We start from the raw sequence: 15,427 nt of genomic DNA on the forward strand, positions 1-15,427 counted from the left end.
TTCTCTGAACATATATCCTTATTTCTCACATGGGACATCAATCCTTACTTTGTATTGTAGGTGCGGGAACTAAAGAGAATGATGTAACATGGTTCCTAGCCCAGCACCTGGGGGTAGAAGGTACTGGTCCAACCAGGGAGGTTTTGGACCAGATGGGGAGTTGATGTTGGACTTTGCGAGGGACAAGGAAAATGAGATTGTGTGAGTGAGTGATGGTCTGCCCTGGTGGACTTTGCGAGGGACAAGGAAAACGAGATTGTGTGAGTGAGTGATGGTCTGCCCTGGTGGACTTTGCGAGGGACAAGGAAAACGAGATTGTGTGAGTGAGTGATGGTCTGCCCTGGTGGACTTTGCGAGGGACAAGGAAAATGAGATTGTGTGAGTGAGTGATGGTCTGCCCTGGTGGACTTCGCACAGGGACCAGCTGGCTGAAGTCCTCAGGCTGGCTCATTCCTCATTTCTCTCCCGATTTTGCGATCTGCATGAGGAAAGCATGGTCATGTTCTCCATCTGACAGGGCAGACTTTATATTCTTATACCTAAGAAAAGCGCTTAGGTTCTCCCTCATTCTGTGTGGTTCTCATGTTGATGGGTTCCCATCCTGGTTTCTCAACCCCTCTCACTCCAGGAATGTCTGTTTCTTTGGGGTGAAGAATTCCTTTCAGTGGCTGTTCTCTGGTTATGGGTTACGGGTCCTTCCCCACAGGGTGGTGACAGCCCAGTTCTCTGTTACATCACTTCGAGAAGATCCTGGACCCCTTCTTTTTTATTATTTCTTCCACTTTGCAAAAAGTATCCATTACCACATCCTTTTATGCGGTTTAGTGTTGATTTTTTTCTTGGGCCCTTGTATTCCCCTTATCCCCACCTTCAGATCTAGCTGGAAGCCCTCAGAGCCAGGTCAGTGCAGGCTCTGGCCAAACACATTTTTCTGGTCTTTGCTAAGTGCATCCTGGCGATGCTGAGATCCCATCAGTCCGCACTCTTGGGCTGTGATCCAGGAAGACAGATCCTGGTTTTGGATGCTTGTAATGTTACCAAGCATTCTTTGCCATGTCCTCTTTTTGTTTCCAAACTCACACCCACTGCTAGGAGAAGGGCTGCCTGGACACCTGGCCCAAGTCCTTCCTGCAGTTCCCCTCCTCTCTTGCATAGCCCAGGAGATGCAGTCAGATCTTTGCCTCCTTCCTCCATTCAAGGTGGTTATGGACAAGTGTGGGGAGTCCTGGCAGCTCCTGACCCGCCGGGTTTGGGTATCGCAGTCACCCCTGAGCCTACCTTGAATACGCTGCTGCAGGGTTCTTAGAGGTATTACATGCTGTGGAAGGGACACTCTGCTCCTTCCCACCACCCAGGCACAGGCCTTCACTGTTCTCTCCTTGTCCCAGCTTTCTGAGGGTAATCCCAGAGCCCTCTCCATAGAGAGGTCATGAGGACTTCAGAAGGCAGTTCCTATGAAGTGCTCAGTAACCATTCCTCAAGGGGACCCAGCAGCCCTGCAGATCTCCCTGCCCACCTCCAGTGTGAACACAGTTCCTCCCCGGGCTGACATCTGGAATGGAGAACTTCCTGCTGTTCAGTCTCAATCCATATGTTCTTACCCACATCTTCTTCCAGTGGTGCTATGTTTTTATTTTCTTTTTCTCTTGAGCTCCACTGATTGGCGTTCACCTCTTCCTCATCTGTCTCTCTCTCACTCTCTAAGGGTTTGCTTCGTGGACTCTTGATTCCACACCGACTAGGGGCCTCAGCTTGCAGGCACACCCAAGCTGTTCCCAGCAGAAAGTCTTGCTTGCCTGTAACGCAGGTGGAGACAGGGCTCACCTCAGATGAAATGAAACACAGAGCAGTCATCACTGCCCTTAGGGTAAAGTCCCAGATCCCTCCCTCAACACGCAGGTCTGGTTGCCCTAGCCTCTAATGACCATCCAAACCTCATCTCATTCCTTCTGCCAGGCCATACAGCTTTCATTCCCTCCAACACACCATGGGCTCCATGTCCCTGTGTGGCACTTCCTTCTTCCCAGGGCATTCTCCTTGTTTACTCTTTAAACTCATTTTTACTGCTTGAGGCTTTAAGCATCATTGTGGCACAAAGACTTATGTCCCCTCCTAGGTCTTACCAAAGACCCTTGCCATGCTTTCCCAGGACAGCGTGCATTTGGTCTTAGAACATCCATCACTCTTATGAATGCATTTTTGTTCTTGTGTCTGCTGGCAGTTGAGAGGTGGGGGTTTCCCTGTGCCCACTGGTGGCGGAGCTCACTCACTTTTGCCACGTGGATGTCATGGCAGGTTGTTCGGGATCTCTCTGATCTGCTGCTCTCTAACCTCTGTGACAGATCTGGGTCAGTCTCATGGGTCACTGTCTCTGTCTTTCACCACCAACTCCACGTTATTGGGTCAGAGAAAAGCTCATTACATTCTGGGACTGGTAACAGTGAAAACTTGTAAACATTCCTGGGAGGGAAGCAAACACCTTTCCTCCCTAGTTGTTGCCAAAGATCCTAACCCCCTTTAAGACTTTTCCTGTAGGATTATATGATTTCTCCTGTTTCCTGGGGACTTGGTAGGTATAAATGAGGTTTTTTTCCTGTATCTACCCAGAGGGCAGCAGGCTTAGAGACACTGACTCAGAAGGAACTGTTGTGTGTGTGTGTGCAGAGGGAAGTGTGAGTGAGGAAAATCCTGCTGAAAGATAATGGGAAAGGGGAAGAGAAACATTCTGGAGTTCAGTGTGGAATCTTGGGGCTGCCCTGGATGCTTCCTGAGTATCATCAGGGGCGCTCTGAGTAGATACTGGCCTCAGGACCATGCCAGGGCTCTCCAACAGGAGAGGAAGGCAAGGTCTTGGTCCTAAGACAACTTGCCTGTGTTTGATTAAGACAGCGAGTGAAGAGCTCTGCCATGGACCCTGGTGGTTTTGCTTGACTTGAATGTGTGTGACAGTTATTTAATTTGTTCATCATTAGGACTGCCTCAGATCTGTAATCAGACCTTGTAGACACTGAGTCATGTATTCTGGGCAGGAGATGACTTTGCAGATGACTCCTTCCCCAGCAGTCATGACAAAAAGAAACCACCCCAGTAGTTGAAATCACAAATTGAAATGTCTGATTCCATGAAGTTAGGCCCTAGTGTAGCAGGATAAAATTGTACTCCTTCCCCCCAAGAATGTGGCTTTTCCAGAGCTTGTGTGTCTATTAGCACACCTGCCCAGGCAGCTTAAACAGGGCCAGAGCTGCTGCTTGGGCAGAATCCTGCATGTTCAGTGGATAGAACATGGCAGTGCACACACGCAGGCTGAAGTCAAACAGCCGTCAATCACGGAGCCTCCGTGCTTTGCCCAGCCCCCTGGGGGTGGTGAGTAGATGTAGGCTTATGACAGCCAACTGAACCCCATCCCTGTCTGTGATGAAGCCACTAGGAGGGGCCCTTGCTGTTTTTCACCATATGCTTACCAATTAAAACTTCAGTTCTTGCACATGCTGGGCTGTTGGAAACACATTTTTGTTTTGATGTGGCTATTCTGAAGTCCATGTGTACAAAAACATGTGCTTTCTGTCAACCAAATGATGACGCTGCCTCTGCTGAGGCTGTGCTCTTGCCATGCTTGTAAAACTAATGGGGTTTTGTATCTCTCCTAAATACTCTATTATCAGATGAAAAAGAAATTACCATAAAAATTCCTTCAGTACCAAAAGGAATGTGTCTAAAAGGCCTGTTCATTCCATCCCATGACCCAGCATAGATTTTACTTTTAAGGAAGAGGGTATGATGCTCTCGTTCTCAGACATGCAGACTCACAGCTGTGTGTCCATTGGTTTCCTTCTGTGACTGCCACCCATGCCTCTCTGGAAACTGCCCTCAGATCCCCAGTTCCTAAGGCCTTCCCTTCTCGGGATGCCCAGGAGGGACAGCCCCTTTGCTGCCCCTCCCCATGTGCTCCAGCCTTCCCTGGAAGCAGGTTCCTGCCTGAGCCTGGAGTTCCCTGCAGAAGATGCACAACCTGTAATGGAAGGAGAGGAATTTACTCCTTACCACCAAATTCCTACCTGGCACTCAGGGATATTCCCACAGAGGAGTGGGATTTGGAAGTTGCCCAGGAGCGTAAGGAAAAGTAGTGCTTCATCTTCTCCACTGCATCTTCCCTGCCCAGCTAACTCCCTGACTCATCCTCAGAGGATGACAGCCTGAGAGCAGATGAGGGATTGGGGAGTGATGGCCCTGTGAGTTCTGAAGAATAAGTTCTTGCTGGGAAGCTGGGGTTAGCTGTGCCCCTTGCTTAGTGAGGCCTGAATGTCCCTCCCCCTTAGTGATGCCCGTGCCCAGTCTGCTAAGGGCTGGTTCTGTTTGCCCCATGGCCAGCCGTGCCCATTACCTGGGCCAGCAGGATGCCTCCACGGAGAGCTGCCCTGATCTGCATGTTCCCATGGACTCTGGGAAGGTCTCATCCAGCCCCTGCCATGTGTAGACCCTGCCAGAATTTCCGTGTTGCTTTGAGTAGTGTGTACCTAGGGTTCAAGCACATGCCCTTAGACTGCATTGCCAGGGTTCCACAAAAGTGGCTTTGCCCAGCCTGAGGGCAGTTCCCTTAAGAGTAAGCCACCCTCCTCCAGCCTTCACATGTGGCAGCTGGCTCTGAATTTTGTGTATTCTCAATCATTTTGCTACGCATCCACAGCTCACAGCTCAGAGTTTTGCTCAAAAAAAAGTGCATAAGCCAGATTGTGCCATTTCCATGTTCCCTAGAATGTCACTCAAGTGAGAACATGGGTGTCTTACCTCAATGACAGCATCAGATCTCCAGCCTTGATAGGTTTGCAAATAGACTGTGACCATGAGTGATTCTTCCAAACTGCTTTCAAAATCACAAACTAACTTGATATTATGAGCAAACACATTATGAGCAAACATAACTCAAGAAGGGTGATGAACCTCACTGGTTCAGCCAACTGATTTCAGAACACATTAGGCTACTACTTTTCATCAGCTTGATCCACCATGGATTTTGTTTCTCTTTCCCTAAACAGGCAAAAAGGTCATATATTCGTTTCCTATTGCTATGTAACAAATTTCCACAGACATAGGGATTGAAAACAACTCTTGTTTATTATCTCACAGTTTCCATATGTCAGAAGTTTAGCACAGCTCAGCTGAGTTCTTGACCTTGGCTGTCCACTGCCACAAGGCTGAAATTAAGGCTGCAGCTGGCAGGGTTCTTATTGCGAGGCTCTGGGAAGTGTCCAGCCTCGTTCAGAATGATAGCAAAATCCAGTTCCTTGTGTTTGCAGAACTGAGTTCCCTGTTCCTGGTAGGCTGTTGACCAGAGGTGATTCTCATCTTCTTGAGGCCTCCTGCATTCCCTGTCAGGCAACTGTGAAGTGGCAGATCCTTCTCCTGCTTCTAATCTCTGACTTCCTTTTCTGCTGCCAATTGGAAAACTTTCTGCCTTTGAAAGGCTTTCCTGATTGAATCCAACTCTTGATTGAATCCAGCTCCTCTAGTTAATCTCCATATCTTAAGGTCACTGACTAGGGACTTTCATCTGCACAATCCCTTCACAGCAATGCCTCGTTGAGTGTTTCAATAACCAGGGGATAGGTTCCTTGGGGACCATCTTTGGACATCAGCCCACCACAGAGAAATCAGCCTGATGTCCATTCTCACCTCACTTCACCCTTCCAAGAAATGTGTTGTCAATATAATTTCCATTGTCTCCACCAGCCAGTGCCGAGGATCCTGAGCCTGAATCAGAGGCAGAACCAGAACCAGAGGCAGGAGCGGAGCAGGCTGCTGATGAAGCTGGCCAGGACGTAGCCTCTGCCCACGAGGGCACAGAGACGGAAGTGGAACGGGCACTAGAACAAGAGCCAGAAGAAAGAGCCTCCCTCAGTGAGAAAGAGAGGCAGAACGAGGGTGTGAACGAAAGGGACAACTGCTCTGCCTCCAGCGTCTCGTCCTCCAGCAGCACGTTGGAGAGGGAGGAAAAGGAGGACAAACTCTCCAGGGACAGGACGACTGGTAAATGAAGCCCCTTGTTTCAATCGCATATACCAGGGAGGCCTGGGGTGCAGGGGCTGGTCTCTAAAGTGACCTGGGTCAGCCCACTCACCCAGCTGTGTCACCCAGTGTCTGGGGACACGGAGTATGGCCATGCTGGCAGCCAGCCAGCAGCCTTCTACCCCATAGAAAGATGACCCCAGACCCTCTGCCACACTGTCACATCCCTTCCATACCTGGAAAAATGGACCCCGATAAGGAGGGCTTTTCCTGGGGAATAAGCCCTAGAAGAGAAACCTCTCATTTTTCTCTGAACGTTCCATTGTTAATGATACGTTAATAATAGTAAGATTTTTTTCAGCTTTTGAGAGAAGTTTAGAAACTGTCACATTGTTATCTATTTCTTTAACAATGTGTTTACTGAAGTGTGTTCATTTTGACTGAACATTTCAGACTGGAAAGATTTGTTTAAATGGATTGAATGAGTATTTTTTAAAAATTGTACATAGTGTACTGAATTCAATTTGATGTGAGGTACTGGAATATAGATATTTGTTCTCTACATTATGCTCATAGCCATTCTTTCCTTTTGGATAAAGTGCATGCTTTTTGGTGTTACACTTAATACTCATTCAGTTCTCCTGTGAATGATAACTTTACAATTAGGGACCAAATGGAATGTTAGATTATAGGTTTGGTTTGGCCTGAAAGAACCTCACCAAGGACTTGAGGAGGGTGCCATGGAGCATTATAGGAATTGTAAATGATTCATATGATTTGTGACACCACAGGGTAAATTTTCCTACCCATGACTTGTGTGTTATCAAGGTAGTAGAATGCCTCCTTCCTCAACAAACACTCCTAACTGGTGGAGTCATGTCTCATGGGCCAGCCTTCATTAAGCTACATATGAGTGGTACCTACTCAAGTCAATGTCTTAGGTCCAGAGGGCAACATGACACCTCTAAAAGGCCTGCCAGCCAGTGCCATGGCCTATGAATGACTTATTAGTTCCCAGATTAAAATATATTGTCTCAGAAGCATGGATGAATGAATGAATGAAATGAAAATGTTTCCCAATAGACCTGAAAATCAATGGCGTTGTCTAAAAGTCCAGTTTGGATTTTTCCCAGTTAGAATATACTACTGGATTTTATACTTTATATTGCTGGTCACTATGATGCAGTAAAGAATATAAAAGACTTTATTAGTTTACATCTTAGGAATTATTGCATTGAAAATCCCGTGTCTTCATTTGGTTGAATACGTACGTGCCAAGAGGTATTATATATGCTGATATTTACTTAATTTCTTTCAAAATCAAATTACAGGTAAATCCCCATATTCTACTTGTTATCATCCACATTAATGTAATTATTGTCATAATACTGGGTGTAGGGTAAGTCTTATTGATCATGTTGGCCTTAAATCATGTTTTATGTATTAGGAATAATTTTAAGAATTATTCATCATAACTGGATTTATCAACAAGTTGGGTTAGTAAAAATACAGCAGGCAATGAACTTTCTTGGATCACCTTATCCAATATTCTTCCCAATAAGAACAACTTTCCAAAAATGGAAACTGCTCCCAGTGAAGAACCATTGACTTTCTACCAAACGTGGGTGGTGTCCAAGGGTTTTGAAGCGGGAATTAGGGCTTTGCAATGATTTTTCTGCTTTGCTCCGGTGCTGTTATGAGATTTGGTTGTGTTTATTTACTGTAGCTTATTGGTTCCTAAAAAATCTCACTGCTCACAGGCGTCATCAGCCATGGTGGATTCAGAGCAGCTATGTCATTATAGCTCTTGCTTTTCAGAGTGCCGTCAAATTACAGAGCAACCTTAGAGATAGTTAAAATTATTCCCAAAAATATTTCTAATGACTATGTCAAAAATGAATTTGTAGGACTTGAAAACATCTCATCTTATTCCAGTATGTGGTTTAATTTCTGTTTCATGTGTTCTACTCTAGGGCATGCATGTGAGAAACTTTATCACAGCATGCATTATACTTTTTAAAATAATTACCTGTATAATTGTCCTTTGTCTCCACTTGAATGTCAGCTTTGTGAGGATAGGGATGTCTGTCTATGCAGTGAGTCCTCACTTCCTAGCAGAGTCTCACAAAACAATCAATGAATAAATGAAGAGGTGTCTGGTTAAGATGGGGAAGCTTCATTGCTCCTGGGTCTTCCCTCTTACAACTAACATAACAACACCCCAAGAATACCAGAACAATCAATTAGAGGCTGACTGTGAAAGATGGAAAGAGAAAGGCATACTGCCTAGGAACCTCTGGATTTAAATTACATGACAGTGAAGCTCCAAGTAAAGCTTATTTCCCTAGCCAAAGGACTGGGAAAAGGATTACCTAACAGAACACAACACAGACTTTTTGCTCATTAATATTTGCTATACCCTAGACAGGCACTAATGAAAAACCTGACCCAGAGTCAATGGGGACCAATAGGGAGCCGAACTTCCGCCTCCACTTGGAGGCAATAAGACAATGTGAGTCAGTGATTTAATTTCCCTGGGAAGGTGCCAGTGGGGCCAAGTGAGGGAGAACTGACATTCTGCCCTCCTCATCTGCAATGAGCCAGTGTGAGTCAGCACTCTTGCTGGGGTGGTGACAGCAGGATATAGCAGGGAGCCGGACAGCTCCCTCCACCAGCACCTGTATGCTATACCTAACAAGGGTGACTACCTGCTAAAAGATTAGGTAGTATCTAAAGTCTGGCTAATAATGCACAAAATGTCCAAGACATAATGGAAAAATTACTGACCATTTCAAGAGCTAAGGCAATCAGATCTTGAACAGACAAATGCAATAAACAGATGCCAACCCTGAGATGAGCCAGACATTGGAATTATGTGATGGGGATTTTGAAGTAGCCTTTATAATACTGCTTCAGTGAGCACTTACAAACACTTAAGGAATACATAAAAAATAAAATATCTCAGCAAAGAAATAGAAGATATTAAAAAGAACCAAAGGAAAATTGTAGAACTGAAAAACACAGTAACCAAAATAAAATACTTACTGGATGGGCTTAATAGTAGATTGGAGACAACATAGGAAATGATAAGTCAACTCAAAAACAAACCAGTGGAAATTACGAACTCTGAATAACAGAAAAAATTAGACTGAAAAACATGAACAGAGCCTCAGGGACCTGTGAGACAATAAGGCTTCATCTAACACCAATTCGTCGGAATCTGGGGAGGAAAGAGAGTGGAATGCTGAAAAATTCTTTGAAGAAATAATGGCCCAGAACATCTCAAATTTGTCAAAAGGTATAAGCTCACAGATTTAGGAAGCTGAGCAAACCCAAACAAGACAAATTTGAAGACATTCACACCAAGACAGATGATAATCAAACTTATGAAAACTGAAGACCAAAGAAAAGTTTTGCAAGAGGCTAGAAAGAAACATATTACCTATAGGGAAACAGCAGTCCACATGACAGGACATTGCTCATCTGAAACCATGGAGGCTAGCAGGAAGGGGCACAACATTTTGCAAGTGCTAAAAGAAAAATCTGTCCACTATAAATTCTATATCCCTCAAATGTATCCTTTAAGAATGAAAATAAGACATTCTCAGATAAAAACTAAAAGAATGTGTCCCTACCCTCAAAGAATTACTATAGGAAGTTCTCCAAACAGAAAAAAAAATGGTGACCAGAAGGCTTGGAACTTCAGGAAGGAGAGGACAACAGAATGGGTGAAAACAGGGATAAATAGACTTTCTGCTTCTGAGTTCTTAAATCATACTTGATGGTTGAAGCAAAAATTATAACCTCATGTAATGTAGTGCTCTGTGTATGTAGAGGAATACTTAAGACAACTGTAAGAGTGGAAGCTAAAGGTATCTCAATGGAAGTAGGTCTTTTCACACTTCAAAGTGGTAAAACAGCAATACTAGTTTACTGTGATTAGTGTGTATATTGTAATACCTAGAGCAACCACTGCAAGAACCAGATGAAGCAATGTACTTGAAAACACTATAAATAAATCAGAATGAAATTCCAAAAAATATTCAAGGGCAATGAAGAAAGGTTGACTAATGGGTACAAGTATAGAATTTGTTAGAATAAATAAGATCTAGTGTTCTATAGGATCAGTACGGAAATTATAGTTTACAATAATGTGTTATGTGTATTTCAGAATATCTAGAAGATAATTTGAATGTAACAAAGAGAAAAGACAGTATTTAAGGTGATAGATATCCCAATTACATTGATCTGATCTTTACAAATTATGTGAATGTATTAAATTATCACATGTACCCTGAAAATATGTACATCTATTATGTATTAATTTAAAATTTTGTTAAAGTAAAAAAAAAAAGTATTCAAGTAACCCATAAGAGACCAAGAAAGGAGAAACAGAAACTAAAACAAATGGAACAAATAAGACAAATAAAATGGCGGACTTATGCGCTAACATAGCCATTATTCCTTTAAATGAAAACATAGATGGCAAAGCAGATTAAAAATGACCCAATCATAAGCTACGTATAGAAAACTCTTTTCAAACATAATGACACAGGTAGCTTCTACATTAAAAGTTGGGGAAAAAATCTGTAGGACTAGGTATGAAAGGAAGAAAAAAGAAAAAAAAAGTTGAGAAAAGATATATTAATGCAAACATTAAATCAGAGAAAAGCAGGAATGGCTACATGAGATAAAGTAGACTTCAGAGCAAAGGAAGTTACTGAGGACAAAGAGGGACACTGCAAAATGATGAAGGGAGTCAAATGAGTGAAGAGAATAAGCAGGGAAACTGGCATGTTAAAAATATTACCTGGTTGCCTGGGCATGGTAGCTCACACATGTAATCCCAGCACTTTGGGAGGCCAAGGTGGGCGCATCACTTGAAGTCAGGAGTTCAAGACCAGCCTGGCCAACATGGTGAAACTCCCGTATCTACTAAAAATACAAAAATTAGCTGGGCATGGTGGCAATGCCTGTAGTCAGAGCTACTCAGGAGGCTGCAACACGAGAATTGCTTGAACTCGGGAGGTGGAAGCTGCAGTGAGCCGAGATTACTGCACTCCAGTCTGGGCAACAGAGCGAGACTCTGTCTCAGAAAAAAATATATTGCCTGATTATATTATTTTCCCTATTGCCAAAATAGAAAAATACTTATGTTTCCCGATAAATGGAAAAAGAATGAGTCTGCCTCTTGAGAAGGGCTCAGCTGCTTTATCTGCTGCAGCCTCCTGGCATCCAAGTGGTCTCCCTGTTCACAGGAGTGTCTGCCCAGTTATTGAAACTCCAGCTAATCAGATTTTTTGCTGTTATCCTCAAATGCCATCTCATCTCCTTTTGATGGTGATTATTTCCTAAGTATATTTTGTTTGTAAAACCTAAAAGAGGATTCAAGAGCTCCTTGTTCTGGTTTTGAGATGGCCTAAGTTCCCCTGGTCAGGTTAAGCTGTTGTTGTTGTAAGGACAGAGGACAAAGCTACACTGGAAATCCTGGGAGACCTTGTGCTCCCCTGATCAATGCCTTCTCAAGCCAGACCCGACCCTCAGTGTGTTTGAGGAAGATGCTCCCTCAGCTGAATGAAGCTCCAAATGCTGACCTCCCAGGCCTGGGTCTCCTGCCACATCCCAACACCAGGATCCACTGAGACCCTGGAAAGCTGATGGAACTCACCTCCTAAAGCACTTGCCAGCTGGCTCTGCCAGCCCTGATATGGTTTGGCTGTGTCCTCACCCAAATACTGTCTTGAATTGTAGTTCCCGTAATTCCCATGTGTCATGGGAGGGACCAGGTGAAGGTAATTGAATCATGGGGGCAGTTTCCCCCACCCTGTTCTCATGATAGTGAATTAGTTCTCACAAGACCTGATGGCTTTATAAAGGGCTTCCCCCTTCACTGGGCACTCATTCTTCTCTCCCATGCCACCATGTGAAGAAGGACATATTTTCTTCCCCTTCTGCCATGATTGTAAGTTTCCTGAGACCTCCCCAGCCATGCTGAACCGTGAGTCAGTTAAATCTCTTTCCTTTATAAATTACCCCGTCTCTGGCATTCCTTTATAGCAGCATAAGAACAGAGTAATACAAGCCCCAAGGAGGCAAACCCAGAGGGATAACATTCCTGAGCATTCATTCATTCGTTCCACATGTTGCAGAAATAACAGTGAGCACAACAAACCCAAATCCTGTTCTCATAGAGTTTGCATCCCATGAAGAAGGCAATTTAATCAGTAATTATAATGATTCCAGTGACAGGGCAGAGGCAGACAATAAACTAAGTAAAACGTGACAGCTTTGATAGTCCTAAGAGCTGTGATGAAAAATAAAGCAGGAAAGGATGATCAACGGTGTGGGAGGAGGATTGTACAGTTTTCACTAAGTGGTCAGGGAAGACTTCATTGGGAAGATGTGGTTTGAGCAAAGACTAAAAGGAGGTCAAAGATAAAATTGTGTGATTCACTGGGTGCAATTTATCCCAGGAGGGGCTGACACCCTGAGGCTGGTTCATACTTGGTGAGTTCTAGGAATGGGAAGAAATTGCTGTAGCTAATGAGGTTTATGGGCATGTGTATCTGGGGGTGGGGGAGTGGTGGTGGTGGGCAATGAATGAAAAGTAAGGAAGGATAGTGGAAGGCCTTGTGAACATCCTGTCATTGGCTTTTTCTCACAAGAAAAGGTGGTGCTGTTAAAAGACTTTGAGCAGAAGGATATGATCAGACATTTTTATAACATCATGTGGCTGTTGGGGTAAGAATTGGCTATCAAGGGACAAGAGAAAGTCCAGCGGGGACACCCCTGGAGTACTGTAGGCAGGAACCCATGCTGGCCTGGCCCATGGTCGTGGTTGCAGAGGTGCTGAGGAAAGTGGCTGGATTCTGGATATGACATAAAGGTATAGCTAGTTTTCTGCAACACTGGATGTGGAGGGTGAAAGAAAAGGAGGAGTCAAGGATGACTGTGAGGTTTTTGGAATTGGCAGCAAGATGGATGAAGTTGCCATCGCTGAGACAGCAAAGAATTGCCTGAGAAGCAGCTTAGGTTGGGGTGTACAGGGGTGGAGAAGGTTGTATTTTATGGATGGCATTTAAAGCCGTGAAACTAGATGAGACTGAAAGAGTGCAGATGGAGAGAAGAGGTCCAAGGACATTTAAAGGTTAATGATAAACAGAAACCAGTAAAGGAGACTGAGAAGGAGTAGCCAGGTGTCCTGGGAGCCTTATATCATCTCTTGGGAGCCCCACGAAGGAGGAGGGAGTGGTCGGCTGCATCTAGTGCAACACAGAAGTCACTGGTACCTGAAAGCAGAAGCTGTGATGGGTGGTGGGAACAACAGCTCCCTCTGACTGGGTTGAAGACAAAGGAAAGAGAGAAATTGGAAGCAGTGGGCAAAGCAACTCTCATGAGCAGTTAATACTTTAAAGGAAATGAGAAAAGTTAAAGTTAGGTGATAACTGGAGGGATGAGTGGGACCAAGGGTGGTTTTGCTTTTCTAAGATGGGGGAAATTGTATATATGTTAATGTGCCAGAAGGAAGGCTGTGGTGGGAGGGCCATGGGAAGTGCAGGAGAGAGAATTTCTGGAGCGGGTGTCTAATGTAGAAGTGGGCAGCCAACCCCTGCTAAGGGGGATGTTTATGAGGCAGTCACAGGAGGGTGACGGTGATCTGAGGGTCAGTGCAGGTGGGAGGGTAGAGGTGGAAGGGAGGCTCTGGAAGATTCCTTCTGGCTTTTTCTGTTAAGTTGGTGGACTAGGAAGCAAGGTCATCTCTGAGGATGAGATGGGCCAAGAGGTTAGAGGAGAGAAGGCTATGGAAAGTCACCTAGGAGAGGAGTGGGTGAGATTGCCAGGCAGCATTCAGCCCCCTGGAAACTAGGGACTGTGATAAGGAGTGAACCTAAAGAGTGACCAGTGGCACAGTTTCTGTGTTTTTGAGGCACTTTGAGCTGCACTAGTGCAGATTTGGAATAGGGGAAAGAAACGAAGGTTATCTTCCAGGCTGTCCAACACCAGCTGGGGCAGGGAGTGGCTTCTTGCCTCCTTATCTCAAGTTAGGGCAGAGGATCCTTAGTAACCTGTGGCTGTGCGGGTCCTGGCCAGCTGCCGTGGGTGGACAGGAGAAAGGAAAATTTCTCCCATGACCCCAGGTAGGAGCCAGGAGCAATGTTATGCCTGGAAGAGTCTTGGGTGCAGGTCTTTGGGACTCTGGAGCAGCATCTCTTCTTGCCCAAGAGCATCTTGTCGCCCACGGCTTTGACTGCTTTATCAGTGTCTTCTCTGAAGTCACTCCCGTGTGTCAAGTTCACTATTCTCTAATCGGATTTTTCATGGAAATGAGTCCCCCCTTGCTCCTTTCTCATTTTTCTCTCCTATATACTTTCAGGTTTGTGGCCCACAGGTGTCCAGGATGCAGGTGTAAATGGACAGTGTGGCGACATCCTCACCAACAAACGGTTCATGCTGGACATGCTGTATGCCCATAACAGGAAGTCCGCTGATGACGAGGAGAAGGGAGATGAGGAGGCTGGGAGGACCCAGCAGGAGGCAGAGGCGGTAGCCAGCCTTGCCACCAGGATATCCACCCTGCAGGCCAACTCTCAGGCCCAGGATGAGAGTGTCAGGAGGGTGGACGTCGGCTGTTTGGACAATCGGGGCAGTGTGAAAGCATTTGCTGAGAAATTCAACAGTGGGGACCTGGGGAGAGGTTCCATCTCCCCCGATACTGAGCCCAATGACAAGGTCCCAGAGACAGCACCAGTCCAGCTGAAGACAGAGTCTGATTACATCTGGGACCAGCTCATGGCCAATCCAAGGGAGCTCAGAATCCAAGACATGGATTTCACTGACCTGGGGGAGGAGGATGACATTGATGTCCTAGATGTGGACCTGGGTCATAGGGAGGCCCCTGGACCACCTCCCCCACCCCCACCCACCTTTCTGGGTTTGCCGCCCCCACCCCCTCCACCCCTGTTGGACAGCATCCCTCCCCCTCCTGTCCCCAGTAATTTATTGGCTCCTCCTCCTCCAGTGTTCAATGCTCCTCAGGGCTTAGGGTGGTCCCAGGTACCCAGGGGTCAGCCTACATTCACTAAGAAAAAGAAGACCATTCGTTTGTTCTGGAATGAAGTTCGGCCTTTTGACTGGCCATGTAAAAACAACCGACGCTGCAGAGAATTCCTGTGGTCAAAACTGGAACCCATTAAGGTGGACACTTCCAGACTGGAGCACCTGTTTGAGTCCAAATCCAAGGAACTGTCTGTCTCAAAGGTACTGCTAGTCTTCAGCATGCTTCTTGATTGGAAGTTGGGTAGGGCTGAAGAGATTTGTTCTGTATAAAATACTCTTTTACGTTGCTTTTGCTACTTGGTAAAAAGTCCACTGGTATAAAAATCTGATCTTTAATGTAGTGTTCCTTCTGCCACGTGCTAGGTGT

At 45.3% G+C, this 15,427-nt stretch overlaps 1 protein-coding gene across 48 annotated transcripts in view; it reads left to right on the forward strand.

Annotated features, from left to right (window-relative positions):
• FHOD3 (formin homology 2 domain containing 3) overlaps positions 1-15,427 on the forward strand; it is a 508,721-nt gene that overhangs the window by 430,196 nt on the left and 63,098 nt on the right. For all 48 annotated transcript variants that reach the window (XM_054243584.2, XM_035269718.3, XM_054243586.2 and 45 more), the window contains 2 exons: positions 5,728-6,024; positions 14,378-15,261. In XM_054243584.2, coding sequence (XP_054099559.2) covers positions 5,728-6,024; positions 14,378-15,261 — 1,181 coding nt within the window. The remainder of the gene's footprint in view (positions 1-5,727; positions 6,025-14,377; positions 15,262-15,427) is intronic.

This window comes from Callithrix jacchus, chromosome 13 (assembly GCF_049354715.1).
Source record: "Callithrix jacchus isolate 240 chromosome 13, calJac240_pri, whole genome shotgun sequence".
NCBI lineage: Eukaryota > Metazoa > Chordata > Mammalia > Primates > Cebidae > Callithrix > Callithrix jacchus.